The sequence below is a fragment of the Ictidomys tridecemlineatus genome, chromosome 6, assembly GCF_052094955.1.
Source record: "Ictidomys tridecemlineatus isolate mIctTri1 chromosome 6, mIctTri1.hap1, whole genome shotgun sequence".
NCBI lineage: Eukaryota > Metazoa > Chordata > Mammalia > Rodentia > Sciuridae > Ictidomys > Ictidomys tridecemlineatus.
The window spans coordinates 123,106,199-123,128,936 of record NC_135482.1 but is presented as its reverse complement, the minus strand read 5'-3'; the positions used below and the strand labels follow the sequence as shown (position 1 = coordinate 123,128,936).

Sequence of the window (22,738 nt, the reverse complement as noted above, 5' to 3'; positions counted from 1 at the left end):
AATAAATATTTATATATACTGATCTTGAAAGATTTCCAAGGCACATTACTAAATAGGAAAATATCACAGAGAAAAATGATATAGGAAGTGCAAACCAAAATCATTATGCATGCTTTTGTGTATATGTATATAAGTAAAGAGGTTCCTTTACTTCTGATGGGGTTACATACTATAACCCCACTGTAAGTTGAAAGTATTTTAAGTTGAAAATTCATTTAATCCATCAACCTACAAACATAGCTTAGCAACATAGCATACCATAGAGTGTTGGTTATTTTCTCTGGTGTTCATGGAGTTTTGCGGGGGTGATGGGGAATTAGGATGTGGTCTCTGTTGCTGTCACTGCCCAGCATTGAGAGAGGATCTGCCCTCATGGTGCTCAAACCCAGGAAAAGATCTAAGTTAAAAATTCAAGGTATTATTTCTACTATATGTGTACTGCTTTTACACATTAGAAAGTTTTAAAATCCTAAATTGAACCATAGTTGGTTGGGGGACAGTCTGTTTGTATAATTATATGGAAAAAAATATGAACTATATACATTGAGATGTGGATACTGAGATTACTGGATAGGAGAGTGAAATGAGATTGAATTCTCCCCTTCTCCTTTTATTTTTTAGTACAAAGGATTGAACCCAGGGTGTTCTACATCTCCAATTTAAAAAAAAATTTTAAAAGACATAGTCTCACCCAGTTGCCCAGGCTGGTCTCCAATTTGTGATCCTCCTGCCTCAGTTTTCTGACTTGCTGGAATTACAGGTGCACACCACCACCTGGCTCTGAATTTCCCTTTTGATTTTGTATGTTTCTATATTATTTAAAATGAAATTATATATTGTCTATAATTATACAAGTTACATTGTTGCCTTTTTGTTTTAAACTGAGCAAAGTTGACAAAGCTGTTAAAATGATAAATGGAAATTACCCAATGTACCCATAACAGTGGTACATAAAGTGTGTATTTCCTGCCATGAGGAGGAATCTTCTGGCAGTCACTACAGCTTGACAATCAGAGAATGCTCTTCATTCTTTCTTAGGGAAGCTTAAGGCAGTCTTTACCTACTAGGGCAGTACACAGCAGTAGCTTAATGTTGCATAAGTAAATAAATATCTGTGTAAATAGAGAATAAAGTCAAGATTGAATTTGGCTCTATTCTCATCTATTTTCAGGGTGTTGGAGTAGAAAGTGGACTTATTTCTGGTCTACCAAGAGAGGGCAGAAAAAATGCTACAGAACAGGTGCAGTAAGGAGGCAGATTTGGGTATAACATGGGAAAGAGTCTTGCAATTTTAAGTCCTCACAGTGGCCTGCACACCACATCTGACCCAACTGCCTTCTTGTTTGGTCTCATTTCCTCCCATCAAGCCACACTGTGATGTCCTGACCTTCCTCTTTCACTAGAACATTTTCCTAAAAGACATTTATGTTGCTTGTTATCCAGTTCCTGTAGGTGTCAACAGAGAGACCTTCCCTGATCAGCCTACCTTAAATAGCATTTTTTGGGTGCCCAGGCACTTCCTGTTTCCCTTACATGGTCTTATTTTTCTCCATCACTTTCCAATAGCAGATGGTATCTGCAGGGATTTTTTTACAGTTTGCCTCCTTCATCAAGAAAGCTGAGCTTTTGTTTTGTTCAAAGTTATAGTCCCAGTACCTAATATTTCCTGGCACTTAGTTGGTGTGCAATATGTATCACCTAAGGAAATGAATCATTAACAATATGTAGGAATGGAATAGAATGTCTCATGAAGTTGAAATTGTCTCCTGAATCTTATCAACATTAGGAAAGATGGGCTGGGGAAGGACTCCTATTGGACCAACAGGTCCAATCCATCTCCTTTGTGTGGTAGGATGGGCTGCTGTTGGCTTTTGGACTTGATATGTTGTTTTGTTGAGCTGCATCTTCTCGATCCATTCCGTAGAAGTAAGCCTAATAGCCTAACACTTTAGTGCTGCTGTGGGGATGAACAAGGAGGTAATAGATGTAAAGTATTTGGTGATACATATGAAAGGTAGAGACTTTGACCAGCAAATCAATATCTTTCTTTGTTACAGTGTTGAGTTTCTTGAATTATGGACTCACATAGCTGTCATCACCTTATCTTTTTTTCTGCTGCTGTATCTGCACTCAGCTATGCTACCCAATGCTGATGTGGTTGGTCTCTCTTACCCCTGCCTCATACTTTTTTTTTTCATACTTTGTGTAAATGTGTATTTTTTTTCAAGCTTCCAGGTGATCAAACTTTGTTAGAGTCCTTCCTATCTAAAAAATCATCCATCATTTCTCTAGCTTGGGATTTATCAAGTGGAAAAGAGATGACAATATATCTTACTTAGTGCCATCCCAGGTGAAGAGATTTTACATAAGTTTTCTCAATTGACTGCCACTAAATTGGGGAAGTATTCAGGAAGCCCACTGTAGGATAAGGAAATTGAGGTTAGAGTGAGTGAGCTCCCATCTACACTTCTAGCCTCTCAGAATTTGCTGGCTGCTTTCTGGTGGATGACTTGGTTAGGGACAGTGACTAGGGCAGCTCAGGCCATGGACCTTCATAGAACACCCCATTGGTCCTCTGAGTAGACCTGATCCACTCACACCAGCTGTGGCCTGTCTTTTGAAAGTACACATCTATGAAGAATTGTTTGACAACTGTTCTCTAGTTTGTTAATGAATCTCATGCAGGTAAAATTGGTCACTTGGCTGTACTCACTGCTCATAAACCACCAGAGCTCATACACACGGAGGGCTCAGCTGGCAGGACACCCTTCTAAACAGGTTTTTTTTTTCTTCCCCATACAAATTGCTAGTCATTGATTTGAGATACAAATACAGATTTGGAATTATTGCTTTCAGAGTTCAAACTTTAATTTTCAGACTTATGTCCAGACCTTTTTATCGGTTCTTTAAAATGGGCAGTAGTGGTCTGTAATTACTTGGGCTCTGTCTTTTAATACCTTGAGAGTAATAATCTTCATAGTTTGTAGGAGTGAAACTAGCTATTTAAAAAGTTGTGAGTTATTTTAACAGCCTATGTGCAGGGCACTTTGGAAAGTAGGTAGGGATTATGTACCTCTTTTCTAATACCTAGGTGGGAAGTGGGCTTCTTTTTATCCTTTTGAATTCATTTTTAAAATGTATGGCACTCTATAAAATACTCAATTATTGATGTGTGAAATGCTTTGAGGCCTTGGACAGAAAGCTTGTACCTCGAAGGACAGAGGCATTGGTGGCCATCTGGAGACAGCTGCATACATACAGTCAGTCATGCTCAGACAGGCTGGTCTGGCAGGTGTATTTCCCTTGGTATGACCACCAAGAAACACAAAGCAGTTTCATAAGCCAGCTTTGGTTACATACTACTAGAGAGAAATAAATTTCCATGGAAAAGGTACCTTAGAAGAACTTTTTTTTTTCATGCCTCAGCCAGTTTTCTTCTTATGCAAAACTAAAATTTTTGAAAAGAGGCCATCTCAAATTAATTTTTTTAATTTGAATTCTATATATGAAGAATATTTTAAAAATGTTAAGTCCTGTGATTCATCTAGGAGCCAAACTGACCACATAACTAACCCCAGTTTAGTATTCTCTAAGCTTTTTCTAATCTTCACATTGTATCCTTCTTAGGACGGTGTTAGTCAAAATCTGTGAGAAATAGCATGAGTTTGGACAGAAATAATCTTTTTCTTCCTTTCTTACCAATATTTTTTTTTAGTCACAGAGGTTTTGCTTTAACTGAAGCAGGAGAATCCCAGAACAGTGGGTAGATATATCCTGTTAATATACTCATGAGGTGTTATCAAATATAAAATATGAATATACTTATGCAAAATAGCTGTATATGAAGTTAAAATTTGATATTTTACAAAAACTTAGATTTTAAAGAATCAGTGTGTGGATTAGTTATACTTTAACATTTTCAGTGATATCTGAGACTTTACAAAAGTATTTCAGTAACAAGCAAGTAATGAAAGCTATTTATTATTACAAAACGGTCTTACATTACTATTTTTTTGCCAACAGGAAAATGTTTCCCCTCATTGAAGTATGTCGATTATTGTTTTTTGGAAATGTCAAGCATAATGGTAATATCAGGATCCAATTTGTCCTATTAAACTATTACATATTGATCTAAACCCTAGTTTCTATTTCTACAAAGGCCTATTCTATTTTCACTTAAAAAAATGGATGCAGAAGAGAACAGCAAACAAATATTCAAAGTAGAAAAAAACTCATTTTTAATCAACAGACTTTAGAGTCTAGTCTTTCCATTGGTTCTTTAAAAATAGTAAACCCCCCTGTCTCCCAACCCCCTTTTGTTCTGCACCATTAAATTGTACTGTGGCAAAACAATTCCGGCGCAACCTCTTTAAATCAGTGTTTTTTTGAGGTTGGGTACTATGTACCACAGTAATGAAGAAGGCAAATGTTGGAAGGGAAGAGAGGATGTTGAGTTAGCCTTGTTGCAAGTAGCAACTGGTGGTATCTCTAGTCTGTACTTCTTATGCAAAACTAAAATTTTTGAAAAGAGGCCATCTGCTATCATAGGCCATCACTAAGAACTTCTAGTTTGTCTTGAGAGAGGCTGCAACGTTGTTGTGCACAACATAATCACTATTAACATAGCAGGCTGCCTCTTGGCAGCACTGCAAAGTACTCATAACCAAAAGGCCATCTTTTAAATTACATTGTAGGATCTAATACAAACCGTTTACATATCACAATCTGAGACTTTGAAATAGGAGGAACATATAATGGTTTCCAAAACATCAAAAGAACCTATCTTATTTTAAAGTCTTCATTAAAAAAAAAAAAAGTACAACAGAGCTTGAAGCATTAGATAACTTTGTCCATTGTTACAGATTAAAACTTCCAAAGCAAATAAAAGAACCACAATTTTCTATGTTCACCTTTAACTGGGGGAAACTTGGCAAAAAAGGGAAGCACTTGAACTTTCTCAGCATTTCTTTTATAACCTGGCTCTTTCTCTCTCCCGTCCCCAAAGAAGAAGAAACAAATACCAGAATCCTTTGTTTAAAATATGAAAATATCTTACAGGAATAAGCCCTAACAATACAGGATCTTACTGGAACTAACTTTAGTGAAAATTAATACAGGCAGAGAATTAGGGCTTTATTTTGGAGCTTTGGGAGGGTAGAGCCCCATGGAGGCATCTGGAGTTTCATGTGAGGCCTCCTGGGGAGGGGGTTGAATGGTAGCCTTTAAGATGGGAATCTTTTGTCTTGGGAAATGCTGGTGACTGAACCTTGACAGCTAAGCACAGGTTGCTTCATTCTTTCATGCAATCTTTTTCTAACAGCTGGGCAAATGTGTTAAACTGGTTTTCTGGACTTCCCTGAGCAGTATCTAATGAGCAAATAACACAATTCTGTGACATTTAGCAGGATACATATTCCAGACACTGCAATCATGAACACCGTAAAGACAGTCTTTTCTGTGGGCCTGGAGATAAAGCAGTCCACCGTATTGGGACAAGGCCAGGCGTTACACTTCACCAGACGCTGCATGAAGAAGCCATTGTACATGACGTAAAAGACATACATGAAGACAGCTTCGAAGATGACCCGGAAGAAGATGCTGCTGGTGTAGGTCCACCACAGGGACCCTTCAATACGAACCTTCTGGGTTTTGATCTCTTCAATGTCCTTATATTCATTCTTCATCTCTCCCTTCATGAACTTCCTTTTCTTCTCATGTCTCCGGTAGGCCACGTGCATGGCCACCAGGAGTGCTGGTGTGGATACAAAGATCAGCTGCAGTGCCCAAAGCCGGATGTGAGAGATGGGGAAGTGGTGGTCATAGCAAACATTTTTGCAGCCAGGCTGGAGTGTGTTACAGATAAAATCAGCTTGCTCATCTCCCCATACCTCCTTGGCAGCCACCACAAGGATCATGATGCGAAAAATGAAGAGGACAGTGAGCCAGATTTTACCAATACTGGTGGAGTGTTTGTTGACACCCCCCAGGATAGTCTGTAGTGTGCCCCAATCCATCCTGTTCTCTGGGAGGTTGGTGCTGGAAAAGAAAAATGAACATGACATAGAGATCACTAGTCTGGTCAGAATCTGGATAATTATCTCTGGGTCTGGGAAAGTAAGCACTTTTAAATCTCTTCCTGAGCACTGACTCTATCCTCCTCCAAAATGGTGAAGGCAAAACCAATCTGGTTTGCCACAGGATTAAATATATAGCTCCTAAATATATAAAATATATAGCTGTCCAATCTTGAACAAGTTTCTATATGTTCTCTAATAATGAGTAGCTTGTTCACTTGAGTAATTCACCCAATCTTTAGCATATAATAAATATTTGGGGTATGGGGTACACCAATGCAAAGTACTTGTTAGCTTAAAGGTACAAATGAGTTCTGACCAATCTATTGATTCTTCCACAGATTCTCCTGGGATATTCCCAACTCCACCACAGCCATTCAGGGTTCAATAGTTAGATCCACTGGTAGCAACAAGTTTTGGACTGTACCAGTGGAACTGCCCTAGTTTTGACCAACTTTACCTTAAATGCTGAGAGGCCAAGTTCAGGGGATATAATTTATGGAAGTCCACCTAATCCAGTCTTGTATCAATTTTCCCTGCAGAACCCCTTTACTTAAAATATTTCAGTTCATTTTCATAGGCTTGGGATATAGCAGTGAAAGGGTTATTACAAATGGTTATATTTACATTTGACACCCCCTGCAAATTAACATTTCACCAAGGGCCTTGATTCCTTCTTCTATATGGAGAAAAGTAGGAATAAGTACTTTTTTTTTTCAAGTAGAAAAGTTGCTCTGTGCATGGATTTTTGTGTACAGGTTGGTGGCCTCACTGTCACATTGGGACTGACTGGTTAGTACTCAAAGTTTAGATAAGTGTTGCAACAGCATTGTTGTTATGGGTTATGGTTAGAAGTATTTCTAAGAGACACTTTATGAAAAATGACCAAAAATTCAACCAGTGGTTCCCCATGGCTGGTCCAGTGAAGCCTATCATTGTTGTAGTTTAGAACCAAAATCTGCTGGGGCAACATACTCCTTACTGAAAGCAGGTGTGAAGGGGCCCATGGATACATCTTCCATGAGCCAGAGGCCTTCTATTTCATCCCAGGATATGAACTGTCTTCATTGATTCATAGCTACACCCTGTCTGACACAATCGACTTCTCTTCTAAACAAGATTCCATCCTCTCCACAGTCCTCATGAGTCACCTCTTTTCCACCCTTTCTAAGCTGTAATGAATCCTCCTTCTCTTACTTAAAAGCATCCTGCGCTCCTGATTTTAGGCAAGTTGCATCCTGTTTCCTGCTGGACTCTCAAGGCAGGCTCAGACTGAATGTCTCTCATTACCTACAGTTGCTGCTGTGGGACACCCAGATCTGACTGAACCTATTCAATGCCACCTTGATCAGAGGAGGCAGAAGATCCCTGGGCAAGAAAGTTAAGTCAGACTGAAATATACGGAAATGGTAAAAAAAAATTTAGCCTCATTCAGTTTGAAAGAAGAAATGTCACTAGAAAAAAAAAATGGTGATTTAGTTCAGGTTCAGCCCTGACCCATTTAAATTCAGACTATCAGAGAGGCCCTTATGTGAGTCAGTTGTCCTTTGAAAAGTCTCACAGCTCAATCTAATACTGCCTTCAACAGCAAAACCACTGAAAGAAACAGCATTCAGGTTTTAATAAAACCACCTCCTGGAATTAGATTTCCCAGTTTTTCATGGGCACTCACTAAAGGGAAAATAGGACACTCATTGAAATAAGCCTCCATATACCTGGTCAAAACTATGGAGGTGGAAGGGGAATTTGGGATTTATGCTTGGCCCACCTCTATAGTATCAAACACAGATCCTCTACATTTCTATAGAACAGTCTAGTCACCCTCAGTTGAGAAAAATACAGTTCCAAGTAACCTCTATCTTGTTGTTGTTCTAAAACCAAAGTTATAGCTACTTGTTTTTTGAGTATTGCTATCTTGACCAGGCTGGTTTCCAACTTCTGGGCTCAAGTGATCCTTCAGCCTCAGCCTTCCAAGTAGCTGAGACTACAGGTGCATGCCATTGCACCCACATTACTGCTTGCTACCTGCTTTAAAGGCCCTTTCAAGAAGAGGAATAAATTAAAATTTGAGCCCCCAATGGGATAAGAATAACAAGGTAAGATGGACGAAAAAAGCAGGGTGAAACTGTTCTTAATGGACAAACTTGTCCCAGAGCTGCTCTCCTGGCCTCCTGACTTGGGCAGTCACATGCAGGTTCCTACCTGGCCCAGGCCACTCTGCAATTGCTTGGAGCATTGCCAGAGCACGAGTCCAGGGGTTGGTTCACTTCTTTTGGGAAGGCACTAGGTGAATCACCCAGTTCCAGAAAAGGAACAAGGAGTTATTTGCCCCTTACCTTCCCACCCCTTACCTAACTGGTGGGTCCATCGAAAGGACCTGTCCCTACACAGCTCCCCACCTTCTTACAAGTGTCTTTAATTGTGACTGACTTAACCCAGTTTTAAAATGGACTCAAAGGGCACAGGGAGGCATGGCTGTCCTACACATCTCAAGATAGTCTCAGGTCCTCAAGTCTAGCTCTGAGGAATCTGGAAAAAGCTCACTGGGCAGGCTTATTTCCCACCTCCATAAGGAGCGACGGAGGGACTGATGCAAGCATCCTAAAAGGACATGTTTCTCAACTGCACACCACCTCCTCTGAGAGTAAGTGTCCTATGAGTTTTCCTTCCAGTTGGAGAACTTCTCCTGGAAGCAAAAGCTCTTGAAGTGTTAAAAAAAAAAAAAAGAAAGAAAGAAAAGAAAAGCAACCAAAGTCCTAGGTAATCGCCTCGACTTCACCCTAGTACTTTCTTTGCAAAGAGAACGCGAGGAGGTAAAGGTCGGTTTCTTCCCGTGGAGGCTTCCTGCTTAACAAACTAAAGTGAGTTTGCTTTCTAAAAAAAAGCTTTTAGTTGATTTAAAACTTTTGGTGGTGGCAGATAAAGTAGCCAGAAGACTGTGGGGGGAATTAGCCCCTAGTAATATCGGCAACAGTCGCCACCATAGCTCTCGGGTTGGCCTGGTCCCGCTTTTCCCTCTGATACGCGCACCACGCGCCAAACTCGATTTCTAGGTCGGGGGTTGTGCCACCTCGTCCCTTTCCCCAGCGCGCCACCGCAAACCCAGCCCCGGCAGCCCCATTCAACTTCCAGAGTCCGGCCCTGGATACTCCTGCCCAGAAATGGACTCTCGCCACTTGCCTGCGGCCCCCAGGCAGCGGTCACGACTCGCTCCTGTGAACTCCTCGCCAGACCCTAGGGGTCCCTAGACCTCGGCGGTGGGGCATCCGGGCTTAGTTTCCCGGGCCTTCCCCAAGTCCCTCTCGGCTTTGCGTCTCCCGGCCTAGACCGCCCCGGGGCATCACAGGTCGGCGCCCGGCGTACAGCTGTGAGCGGGGGGGCGCTGGCCCGGGGCCTCACCTGCGTCCGGAGAGAGCGTGCGGCGGGGCCCGGCGGGCGGCGAAGGGTCTCGGGCAGCTCCTGCGGCGCTCCCTCGGATCTGGGGCTAGTCCTGGGCGGGGGCCGCCTCCGCGCTCGCTCGCAGCAGGCCGGAGCGCAGCCGAACGGCTCCGAGTCGGGACAGCCGAGCGCGCCGGGCGCTGCGGGTCTTCAACACCTGTCTGCTGCAGCGCCGCCTTTTAACCGCACCCCACACCCCGCCTCTTCCCTGGAGCTACCGAGAAAGTTACGGAGGGGGCGGCTCCTTGCCGCCCGCACCGCCCCCCCCCCCAGCGCCTCGGGCGGGGCACTCCGGGCCTCCCCGGCTCCTGAAGCTTCTTGGGGCCCCCGAACCCCAAGAGGTCACCAAAGCCTCTAAGCCTCCGGAGTCCCCTTGTGACCCTCTGGAGCTTCCCTAGAGTCCAGGGCTCCACGAATGCCCTATTTCCCTTCCCTTCAGCCCCTGGGCAGGCCAGGCAGGAGCCAGCTAAGGCTCTGCGTCTCCACCTCGGAGGACGCCAAGCCCCAGGCCCCAGCTCCCTGCATTTGAAGGAGTAGGTGGGTTTGAAGAGTAGTTGTTGATGTTATTTCTACTCCTACTAGTTCAAGACTACGATTGCATTTGAAGTTCTGTTTATTATTATTATTTAAGCAGGCGTTCCAAGGATGTGAAAATTTATTTGCAAGTCCTGAGATTCCAATGCAGGAGAGGCTGTCACTTAGGGGAACCACAGAGCAGGGCTCAGGGCCTCTGGAAATTGGGTTCAGGGCCAGCGAAGATGGAGTGCCATGAGTGTTGGCTAAATCCCCACTTGTATTTCTCTGAGTTGCCTATTTAATTCCATCACTTTGAAGGGTATGCCAAGAGCCAAGAATGGGTGTGTGTGGAGGTGACAAGTCTTGCTTCTTTTTGCCAAAGCTGGCCACAGGGTCTCTGTCTGCCTAGAGGGAGTCGTCCGGCCATCAGCAGAGGGTGCTCTGGCTCTGACCCTGACAGCTTCATCCTCTTTCCACAATTGGAAAATTACAAGGAGGTTACTTTTTTTTTTTTTTTTTTTGCTGGGGGTGGAGGGGTAGTTGCCCAGATTATTCAGAAAGGAAAGAGCACAGAATGAAGTCTACCAATCCCATCCCTCCCTCCCAGTGCACATACTGCTAGAAGGGGTACTGATAGGATTTCTGGAGAAGCTTCTGGGAAGCATGTCCCGCACACTTTAGTTCTTTCTCTGCGAAGCTTGATGCCTCAATGTGAGGACTTAGGGTTGGGTATTTGGTTGGGCATTTTGATGTCTTGAGATGCTAGTGACAGGAAGTCAGATGAGAAATGAATGTGAGGAGTAGGCCACGTTTGTCCAGTCTCCTCCCACTCCTTGCTTCATGATTCCTGCAGAGCAGCCAGTTCTTAGAGGAGCAGGCTGCACATTCTCACGCAGGGTTTTCTCAGGTCAGTTCTACCTGAAGTGAGGATGATTCATCCTGACAAGGCAGAAATGGATTTCCCATGATTACCATAGTTTGCGTGAAGGTATTGACTTTTCCTTGCAAAGCTGGAGCCCCGTAGGCCATAAGCCGACATCTGCCGTTCTTGCATGGGTGAACGTGAGTACCGTGGGTACCGTGGCTACTACCTCACCTTCTAGTTCTAAGTCTTAGTTTAAGAGGGAGTGTCTGTTCATGAAGAGACAAAGCCCCAGGAGCTGCCCAAAGCCCTGCCACTGGAGAGATGTGCTGAATCAGCTTGTGAAAAATTAGGCCAGTCCTGTGTAGGCAGCTTCCTGGCCTGAACACACCTTAAGGTTGAGAGGTCTTGGGGTGGAGTAGCTGGCCGGTGAGCTCTCCCTTTAGTCTCTTAGGGTCAGTGTTGTTAGGAATCTATTGAAGTCCTGGCTGGGTTAGAATGAAAAAAAGCCAGTGTAGGACGTTGGCTGGTAAAGATGGTTTGGAGATTGTAGATTGATTTTCCCTCAATGAAAAATTTCATCTTAGGCTTTAGTGCCCATATCACAATGACAAGTTCAGCCTTCTTTCCCTTGTATTCCTTGACTTGATTCTCTAAATTTGAATAACGATTGTGTATTGTTGGCTAACTATCACTCCAGATTTTGGAATTTATAGTCAAAACTCCTACGGCTCTGAAGTCTTCAGTTACAATTCAACATTTGATTTTATTCTGTTTTCCCTGATTTCTGTTGTTTTTCTTTGTATTGGTGTTTTCTTCCTAAGTAGCTTTGGAGTTCTCCGAGGGCAGGGAATTTTGTGTATGTGTGTGTTCCAGAGTAGGGGAGAAAAAAAGAGAAGAGGTAAGATGAAAAACAGTAGGGAAAGGTTTGGATATTTGAGATCATCTCCAAATGAACTTAGATATGTACCCAATTAGCAGATTGCACCACAAATTAATATTTTAAAAAATAAATCCTGTAGTCATTTTGTAAATAGGACTGTCATACTGCTGCATTTTTTTCTATTAAAAGTATTACTTTGGTAAATGTAAGCATTGGAAATAAACCATAATTTTCTCATCCTGTTTTCATCTTTTGACACTTTAATCCTAGAGAAGCTCAGCACCAGTCAGCCCTTCTCCTCTACCCGAATCCTTCCTACTCCTTCGTGAGATCAGTAGAGCTCTGGACATACCTGCTGCTGACCAACTCAACTTTAACTCATTAACTGGTAGGGATTAACCAGACACAGAATAGTTTTGGGCTTGGCTTTAAGCAAAGAACTCTGGTATCTCCCAGTTTGATTTTGAATGAAATTAATAGGATGGACAATGGCCAGGGAAGAACAGAGACCTGTGGAGTAACTATTGATGATTAACCAGTGAGGATCTGTGACAGCCACACCTTGTCACATCAAAGAGAAATGAATGCTAATTTTACATATGTTAGTACCAAGTAGGTAAATCCTGGTCCATTATGATTGAACTGAACTTTTATGCAGATGTTGCAAATGATGCACTTGTAAGATTACAAGGTGAAAAGTCTAACATTTAAAGCTATTTGTATTTTAATTTGACAGTTGTTTTAAAATAAATCCAGTAGAAAGATCTGATTGTTGTGAAAGAAATCAGTGCTAGATAAATCATATTTCTTGACATTTTGATGAATGATTATTTGCCTGCTGCCTGTTAGTGCAACCTTCTGAATTCCCTCAGGAAGGATGCTCTGAGTGCACATTAAAAATATATCAGTTACATTTCTGACTCACAAATCATCTGTTGGCAGAAAATGTTGCAATATGAGAAGAGACTTAATAGCATGGAGCCCCTGCCTACTAGTTGGCAATTTTAGGGCAAGTTGAATCCATTAGCTATAGGGCCACACCCTCTTTTCTTGACTTTAATGATGAAATATTAATCATATTAATAACTGGTTAAAAAAAGAGAAAATTCAGCCTTTCCCAAAATAGCAGTTGGAAACTGAAGAGCCCTCTGGCATCCCTGGATAATTAATAACAACTTACATATGATAATGTAATTTCAATGCAGGAGTGGTTCTCCTGTGAACCTTTTTAATCTTTGTAGGTGATTATTATAGGGAACACTGTTTCACTAATAATTTCTCTCTGCATCATTGAATCACACCCTCACTATGTTTTCTGAAAATTGTTAATGTCAGATTATTTAGGGTGAAAAATCAATTGTTGCATTCAAAGGGTAAAAAAAAAATAAGATTTCAGATTTCAGTAATTTAATTGTTCTCTTTACTTTCAAATTAAAGACATCTCATTTAAAATTGCTACTTTTAAGTTGTGACAAATAGTCATAAGCATTTTGTTGTTTTTATTCTATTCTTATTTCACACATAAAATATTCTGGGTAAATTGAAATTGCTGCATTAGTCTTGCTGGGTGAATGTGGGCTGTTTTATGATTATTTAAGCAGACCATGGAGAAATTACAGAGATATTTCCAAATGTATTTGCATCAAAAACACATTTTGGTCAGAAATGAATGCAGAACTATAACTCCTTAGATTGACTGCTAGGAAAAATATACTTCTATAGAATATAAAAATTAAATTCTGTAAGTTATACAGTGGCTTGTCAACACAGAAATATTGCATCATTCACAGAGGAGAAAAGGAGATTTCTATATTCTAATTTATGTCACAGCAATATTGTAATTTATATTATTTTGAATAGTTTTTGAATAGTTAGAGAAAACACAAGATGTACTGCTATAGAAAAAACATAGTCATACATTTGACAAGGGACTGTTGATTACAGGTTATATTATATTTGATAGATTACAGCAGCTTTTCATGAAAAGCTAGTTTCAGAGCCATTTCCACTTTGGTAGAAGTGTTCTCTGATTTAATCTCAATTCTTAAAAAAAAAAAAAAAAGTCTGTGCCAAGACTGGGGTGGTGGTGGGTGGGGATGGGTAGGCAGGTGGGAGAGGATGGGGAGGGTTTGCAATACCTGGAGCTCACAGTAGATGGCACTGGGAAGACTTGCCAGGAACCTCTGTTTGGTGCATACGCTTCATGGATAATAGTCTATAGAGTTTCTGGTTTTGACCTCATTAATGGGCTGTATAATAATTTTTCCTTCTTTGAAAAAATGAAGTAAAATAGAATAGAAAATAAAGTACCAGAATGTGTTGCTAAACCTGCGTCCTCCCCACACAATTATTGGGAATTGAACACCAGTGGTGCTCTACCACTGAGCAACATTCTCAGCCCTTTTATTTTATTTTTTTAAAATTAAGATAAAGTGTTGTTAGCTGCCCTGGCTAGCACTGAACTTGCAATCCTCCTATTTCAGCCTCTGGAGTAGCTTGGATTATAGGTGACCACTACCACACCAGGTAGAGTATCTTGCTGTAAGCAAGGGTAAGTAATGCTTTGTATAAGAAGTTTGTTAGCTATATGTGTCCTGGATCCAGTGCATTTCCTGCTGTAGGTTGCTGTTAGGAAAACTCTTGGAAAGCCTCTGTTCTATTCTATTTTCAGGGCAGATATATTACTTTGGGCTGCAGGTGAAATTGTGTTATTAGGAAGGGGAGAGGCATGGGAGCCCCAAGAGTGGCCTCCTTGTCTAAGCTGAAGTGCAGCAGCAAGCCCCTACCTGATGAGATGTGTTGGTGGATGGGCTGCTTAGGAACTTTTTTGCAGGTTGAGAAAAGACAATTTATCATTATACTTCTTGCACCAGGGCTCCCCTTTCTGATCTGAGAAGCACTAACAGCATCTGATTGTTGTTTTACAAACTAAATAAAATAATTTGTCTGAAAAGGTATATAAATAGTGCATTGGTATCTAATAGCAACTGTCATGAATGAGCCATTTTAGTGGATTGTATGTAAATAACCAGATGGAGAATTTTTATGTCAAAAGCATACTTTAGATAACTGTGCTTTGGGAAAGAGGAGGCAATAAACATAATGCTTTTTATCATCTCTTTACTGGCTTTGAAATGAATCAGTGGTGGTGTGGAATTTAGAATATTAGACTATTTTGAAGATATGGGGCTCCCATATATACACTTTCGGTGGGTAGAGATAGTATTGGGAAATCTGCAAAATCTTGATATTAGCCTCTTAATCATTATACAGTGGGAAACATTCACTTTTTCTTACATGCTGCACAACATGTATGTAGACTACTAGGTTGATAGGTTTTGAAAAGACACAATCCCTGCTTATAGTTTACCAAAGAAAAACAATAGACTGTTGTGGATGTAACATAATTGAGTGACTCAGTTTAGAGTATATAATTGACACACAAAAGCACATACACATAAATGAAGGAATCTCTGAGTATAATCCAATACAGTGGTGTCTGTGTTAATTATTTATCCACAATTTGATATTTCAAAGTGTGTCAAATGTTCATTTATTGCAGAACTCTGTGAAGAAAGTGTTTTAAATCTCATTTTATACAAGTGAAAATTGAGCCTTAAGAATCCACATACATAATGGGGACTGAGGGTGTAGCTCAGTGGTAGATCACTTGCATAGAATATGTAAGTCCCTGGGTTCAATCCCCAGCACTACTGCCTCCCCTCCCCCAACAAAGCAAAACAAAACAACAATAGTAAGTTCAAGGCCTGCCTGGGCAACTTTTACTAATTTTGTTTTTGTCCTTTCAGAATTTTTACATCCAGATGATTTTTGACTTGCGATGATTTAACCTACAAATTTTTGACTTGATGGAGTGAAAGCAAAATGAATTCAGTAGAAATCAGGCTTCAAATTCTTCATTTGGGTCTTTTCCTGGGCTAGTGATGTGTGGTATGATCTTTTCTCATGATTCTGGGCAGGTGGCAGTGAACTGCAGCTTCTAGTTAGCCCCCCAGTCAGCCCAGACATCACAGGGGGAACAAATGACACTTTATTGTGTGCTGTGTTGCTAAACTATGATGTTTGGTACATTAGATATATTTTTGATTTATGACATTGTCAAGTTATCATGGTATGCCCATGGGATGTAACCCTATTATAAATGGAGGAATGTTCATTTGATATGTAGGAATGTGGTACAAACCTATACATGTTTTGAATCTATATAAATATTCATTACTTTTTTTCTTCCTTTTGCATGAAACTTAAAATAAACTTTGCTTTTCTTATTTGATTTATGATGGGGATATTTTTATGTAAGTAAACAAAAACTTTCCTCATTCTTTTACATGTTTTCCTTGATCTGACTATATAATAACAATGAAAAATCCATAATTGATTGATATTTGGATGGTTTTCATTCTTTTGCTATTGTTTACATAGCTTCTGCTTCCCATAGGATATAGAATGCAGAATACTATTATTCCCTTGGTAAAAATAATAAAAACCTGATGATATGAAAATCATACTTTTCTATGGCAATTCCAAAGCACATTTAACTGAGTAAGCTTTGAAGAACTGAATTACAGGGAGTGATGGTGAGCTGGACACAGCTGTTTCCATATCTGGGGGAAGTACTCTATATGTGTGGGAAGGTAGAGAAGCAGGTCTCTGTAAATGAACAGATGGTAGACTTAGGGAAAAATCAGTCGAGACTTTAATAACAGTGTGAGTGGCCATATTGTTTGGCATTTGGAAGTGACCTGTTATGGTTTGAATCTTAAGTGTTCCCCAGAAGCTCATATGTTGACCTTTTGATCCGCAGCTGCTGGGTTAGGAGGTTGGGCTTGGTGGAGGTGATTTAGGTCATGAGAGATGTACACTTGAAGGGGATATTGGAACCCTGGCCTTCTCTCTCTCTGCTTCTTGGCTACTATCAGCTGAAAGCTTTACTCTACCACTCACTCCCCATGATGTTCTGCATCACCACAGACCCAAAGCCAACAGAGCCAGCCAACCACGGACTGAAATCTTTGAAATCAAGCCAAAATAAACTTTTTCTCATTTTAAATTTGCATTTGTCATACCAACAAAAACTGACAAGAAATATTTGACCCAAATACAAAAATAAATTGTTTAACTCAACAATCACTGTCTCCCAATTTTACTGCAAAAATGGCCGTGGCAGGGAAAGGAGAACTAGATAATTTCAAGTTCTTGAATTTCGGAACTATGCTAGAATTGAATGAAAGAAGAGCCAAAGTAATGTGAAATATATTTCTCAGCCTTCTTCTTACTCAAATACAGACAAGATCAAAGAGGCAAGCCATTCCACCGTGAAGTTATAGAAAGGTATGTATAGTGAAGTTAGTTGAAATGTCCTTGTTTCCATTAAGTATCAGAGATGCATCCAATTTAATTAACACTTCAAATTAGTCTCAGCTCAACTTTACTCTTGAAATCTGCATGTGGTGGTATACACCAGTAATCCCAGCAGCTCCACAGCTCGAGGCAGGAGGATAACAATTTTGAAGCCAGCCTCAGCAATTCAGTGAGACCCTAACCAACTTAGTGAGACCTTGTCTCAAAATAGAAAGTAAAAAGCACTGGGGATAATGTACCCCGGTTCAATTCCCCAGTAAAAAAAAAAAAAAACAAATAAACAAATAAATAAATCTGAATGACCAGATTCTAATTCCAACCACCTGGCAAAGAGAAGAACTTGCATTCACTGGAAAACAAAACAAAAACAAAAGCAAAACACCATTGGAAATTCTTTTATGTGCCATGTCCAGCATTCAGTAAAAAAAAAATTACAAGTCATGTGAAGAAACAGGAAAAAGAGACCTATTATCAGGAGGGAAAAATAGTTAATAGAAATAGACACATAGACTAAAATAAACCATATATAGTACAAACAAATCATAACGAGGCAGCAGTGATTGTGCCACACAAAACGTAATTCAAATTAAGATAATGAGAATTTAAATAGATGTTTTAAATGGTAAAAGGGCCTTTTCCTTAAGAAGACATCAATCCTAAATGGGTATCCACTAACTAACAGAGTACCAAAATACATGAGGCAAAATTGAAGGCACCAAAGGGAGAAATGGCAGACCCATATTCATAGTTAGAATAATTGGGTAATTGATAGAATTCACAATAATTATTAAGGGTATAGAATATTTAAACAATATTATCAATTAACCTGACCTCACTTACATTTACAGAATACTATGTGCAGTCACTGCATAATACACAGGCTTTTTAAGTACATATGAGAAAAAAATGTCATGAACCGTGAAGCAAGACTCAATAAATTCCAAAGAATAGAAATAACACTGAGTTTGCAGAACTAAATCGATATTTATATATCTAGAAATTGTCAAATATTTAGAAATTAAGTAACAATAACACATGGGTGAAAGAATAAATCACAAATTTAAATATTTTACTTTTATTTATGTGTGCAATTTATTTTGGCTGGGGGTTGAACCCGGGGCCTTGTGCATGCGTGTGTGCTAGGCAAGCATGCTACCACTGAGACACATCCCTAGCTCCACAGGATTTTAAATGAATGGAAATAAAAACACAAATATCAAGAATTTTGGATGCCTCTGAAGCAGTGCTAGAGGAAAATTTTTTTGCTTTGAATACATAGCTTTTAAAAAGGAGAAACGCTTAAAATTGATTACTACATTTCCACCTTAAGAGTTTTAAATGAGGAACAAATGAAAGACAATGTAAGTGTTCCTTTCTAGGAAATAACAAAGACAAAAAGCCCAGTAAACTAGAGAATAAATAATAGAGAAAACCGAACTAAGTCAAAGTTTAGTTCTCTGAAAATATTAATAAGATCAATACACTCCTTGTGTTAGTTTGATCTGGCTGCCATAACAAATACTACAGTCCGAGCAGATTAAATATCATCAATTTATTTTCTCAGTTCTGGAGACTGGAAGTCCAGATCAGAAGGATTCCAGAGTGATCAGGTTCTGATGAGGGACCTTTTCCTTGCTTTCCTTTTCCAGAAAGTAGGCTCCTTGTAGTGTCCTCACAGAGCAAACAGAGAGGAGAGCAAACTCTTACGAAGGCACTAATCCCATCATGGGACTTCATTCACCCGAGACCTCATTTATACCTGATTCTCTCTCACAATCTCCATTTCCAAATACCACCGCACCAATTCAATCTTTAGCATTCCTAGCAAGATCAATCAATAAAAAAAGAAAGATGTGTTGACTGGCCAAGATGGTCTATGCCTATAACTCCAGCAGCTCAGGAGGCTGAGGCAGGAGGATAGCAAGTTCAAAGCCAGTTTCAGCAATTTAGTGAGGCACTTAGCAACTCAGCAAGATCCTGTCTCTAACAAAATATTTTAAAAAAGGGCTGGGGATGTGGCTCAGTGGTTAAGTACTCCTGGGTTTAATCCTCAGTACCAAAAAGAGAGAGAGAGAGAGAGAGAGAGAGAGAGAGAGAGAGAGAGAGAGAGAGAGAGAGAGAGAGAGAATGAAATCAATGGGAACAGAAATGAAATTGGGGAAGGCAGGGGTTGTAGCTTAGTGGTGAGCACTTATTCTCAGCACTGCATATAAATAAATAAATAAGTAAATAAATATCCATTGACAACTAAGAAAAATTTAAAAAAGAAATGAAAGAAGGGAAATCATTGAATGTATAACAAAAAATCTTTCTCATAGAGAAAATTCCAGGTCCAGATGGCTTCACTGGTAAATTCTATTGACATTTAAGTGTTAAATAATACCAATTAATATTGTAATCACTAGCCTTGTGTGTGTGTGTGTGTGTGTGTGTATGTATGTATGTATATATATAATCTTATACATATGCAGATCCCTCTATAGGATAATGTCTCTGACCTGGATTTGCTGGATCAAAAGGTAAGTACATTTGTAATTTTAATAGATATTTCCGAATTGTCTTTCATGGGAGATTGAACCATGTTTTCTTTTTCTTTATTCACATGATTTCTAAGTATGTTTTTCATGTAGGACAGTTTCTCAACCAAGATATACAGTTACTATATAAAATTTTTCTTTCAGTGGCAGCCTGAAGGGGATATGACAATAAGTTTACCAGATGGAAAATCCTGTTAAAAAATAAATAGATAAAAATAAAACCATACACAAGATAATGTTAACAATTCTTATCATATTTTATGAATTAAAAAATTGTTTATAAATATCTTTTGGTAAAATTTTAGAATTTTATTACTTCAAATGATGGATTACATAAAACATTTTATGGTGAACTTCGAAGTCTTTCCTTATTGATGAGTACAAATTTACTTTTATTGGATCATGAGCTTTAACTGAAAATAATTGTTATTTTGATAAAATATATGTATGTATTTTCAACATGTAATGACCTGAACATATTTTTATTTAATGATTATGTTTCTTTTAATAATAAGCCATTGCCTTTGTTGAAATCAATTTTTTTCTTCTTCTGTGTATGAATACACATGTATATTAGGCAGGTGTTCTACAATCGAGTGCATCTCTAGCTCCTGAAATTGTCTTTATTTCTAAAATATAAATTATTACTGATTCTTAAATGATATAAAAAATGTTCTAGGCTGTATTGATTTTTTTACACTATAAGGAAATACTCTATGCTATCGCTTATTATTTTTTTCTACTGTAGATTCTGAAGATTATTGTTTATATTTAAAAGAAAAATTAAAAATTGCACACACTCTGTTTTCTATTCCTGAGAGTTTATTTGTAATATTTTATTATAGATCCCTGAATTTGTAAATGTAAACACTGGTCACTTATAACTCACACAAGTGCCATTTTAGTTTCACTGGAGACAGAACCCAAACTAAAGTCCTAAAAATTAGAGCATTACCTCTGAGCATACCATAAGGGGTGGCAAAGACCTCCCACTTTCTACATAGTTTTGTTCCCTTGTGGTCCTTTCAGAGTCATTCAGTGAATATTTGATAGATCTGAGAAGAGAACACACTCCTCACATCGCCCATGTGAGCTCTAGAGAGTTGAGAAGTGTGCGTGGATAAAAGGGAAATAAGGACCAAGCAAAACAAGCAAACCTGAGCCTATTGCTGAGGACTCCCAGGAGTCAGGCTGGAAGAAATGAGGGCAAGGTCTCTCTTCAAGGCTTCTGACTTTCTTCTCCACCACCACCTGATTGCCCAGAAGTCAGCTGTCCGCAGTGGGGATACAAATAGAATCTTTCTTTGCTTTCTGAAGTCAGCAAGGATGTCACCTGTTGAGCAAAACATGGTACCTGTGAGCATGCTCTTTGAACTCCTGCCACACACATTTATTGAATGAATTTTGTGGGTAGTTTTTCCCCCTTCATCGCCAGAATTGTTATAGGGCAATTTCAGATGCTGTCAATTTTGTTTTATAGATATAAACCCTGGTCCCTTATGACTCACACAAGAATCACAATTTTTTATTAATTGTAAGTAATTACTAATAATTACTGAAAAACAAAAATGACATAATTTGAGATAGTGATAGACTGATGATTCCTCTGAAGTCCATGGTGTATCTGGTCTGTCCTCTGGTACATTGCTGAACTAGTATGTGGAGTTGTAGGAGACTCCCAGATATAGCTGTCCTTGGAGGCCCATTTATCAATTGCCCTTGTGAAACTCTCAAAATTTTAGTTTATAGTAGCATTTATACAGTTATTTTATTTTACTTACCTCTTATCATAACTACTATTATAATAGGCCCTCTATTGTCTGAAGGTTCCTTATCATTATTCCCTAGCCACTATAGATTAACAACTATGTACATAGTATTTACTTTGCTTTAGGTATTATGAGTAATTTAGAGATGACTCAAAATAAGAAAGAATGAGTTAGGCTCTATGCAAACACCACACCATTTTATATCAGGGACTTGAACATTCTAGGATTTTGGTATCTGCAGGGCTCCTGGAACTAATCCTCTGTGGATTCTAAAGGACAATTGTATGTTATTTACCAGGTAGTATAGAAGCAATTTGATAATTTGACAAGTGACATGGCTATATCTGCAGTTAAAAAAAAAAACCTACTTGGTGACATTGTGCCTTAGTACAAAGAAAATTTCTTTTCAGGGTAAGTTAACTGGTTTACTGATTTTTAAAGTACAAGTACTAGGCAATTGACACACAAACAAGTACAGAATCCTGCAGAATGAAAATTGAAAGTCTTGTCTATGTCCTGCTCATGAACCTTTTGGTGTGAGATTGTCTACTCTTCTATACATTTGGACACACATACACCCGGAGTTGTATGTGTGCACACAAGGGTTCACAGCACATGCAGTTTTGCCATGTGAGTGCTTATTGATCTGTCTTGTTTTGTTTAACAACTTCTTATTACTCCACAACATAGTTCAACTCTAATTTGCTCAACCATTTTCCAAATGACTGAGAGGGAATCTGAGGGAAATGGTGTAGACTGGGTTTCACTGAGGTGGAGTTGTTAAGAGGTCACTTGAAGATATGAAGAGGAGACAGTCTGACTTAAAGATTCCAAGTGAAGCTCTCAAGGTTTTGAGGAAAAAGAAAAAAGAAAGAAAGAAGGAAAAGGCTTCTCGTTCTTACACCATTTTTCAGTCTTTCCCTTGATTTTTTTTTTCAAATTCTGTTTGCTTTTTTCCCCTCTATTTACAACAGCCAAACACCTGCTTTTCTTTTTTCTTTTTTTGTTTTTACTATTTCTTTCTTCTTTTATTATCTTTTATTGATTTTATTATTTTTTTTTAAATACACAACAGTAGTGGCCAAACGCCTGCTTTTCTTCACACAAATGAGTAAATGTTTTGCAAATACTAATGTCTCTAAGTTATTCTTTAACATAGGATATGTAAATCATTTACTTTTTTTTTTCAAAAACACCCTTGGATATGAATCTTTGTGCAAAGTAATTTTTGTATAGGGTAAATTCTTTAAACTGGATTTACAGAATCAAAAAAATAA

The 22,738-nt window shown here is 39.2% G+C and overlaps 1 protein-coding gene and 1 long non-coding RNA gene across 3 annotated transcripts; one reads left to right on the top strand and one right to left on the bottom strand.

The window, feature by feature from the left end:
* Positions 1-3,965: 3,965 nt before the first annotated feature.
* Positions 3,966-9,733, bottom strand: Gjb2 (gap junction protein beta 2). Of its 2 annotated transcripts, none has more exons than XM_078015705.1 (2): positions 9,474-9,733; positions 3,966-6,036 (listed from the first exon to the last, which is right to left on the bottom strand). In XM_078015705.1, the coding sequence occupies exon 2, from the start codon at positions 6,012-6,014 to the stop codon at positions 5,334-5,336; it is 681 nt and encodes a 226-aa protein (XP_077871831.1). In that variant the 5' UTR covers positions 6,015-6,036; positions 9,474-9,733; the 3' UTR covers positions 3,966-5,333. The 2 variants fall into 2 exon arrangements, with proteins under 2 accessions (XP_077871831.1, XP_077871832.1); XM_078015706.1 differs by lacking the exon at positions 9,474-9,733 and adding an exon at positions 9,255-9,413.
* Positions 8,695-16,921, top strand: LOC120888411 (uncharacterized). Its single transcript, XR_013423283.1, has 4 exons — positions 8,695-8,935; positions 12,044-12,161; positions 14,257-14,299; positions 15,583-16,921. It is a non-coding gene; the product is annotated as an uncharacterized LOC120888411 (long non-coding RNA).
* Positions 16,922-22,738: the final 5,817 nt, after the last annotated feature.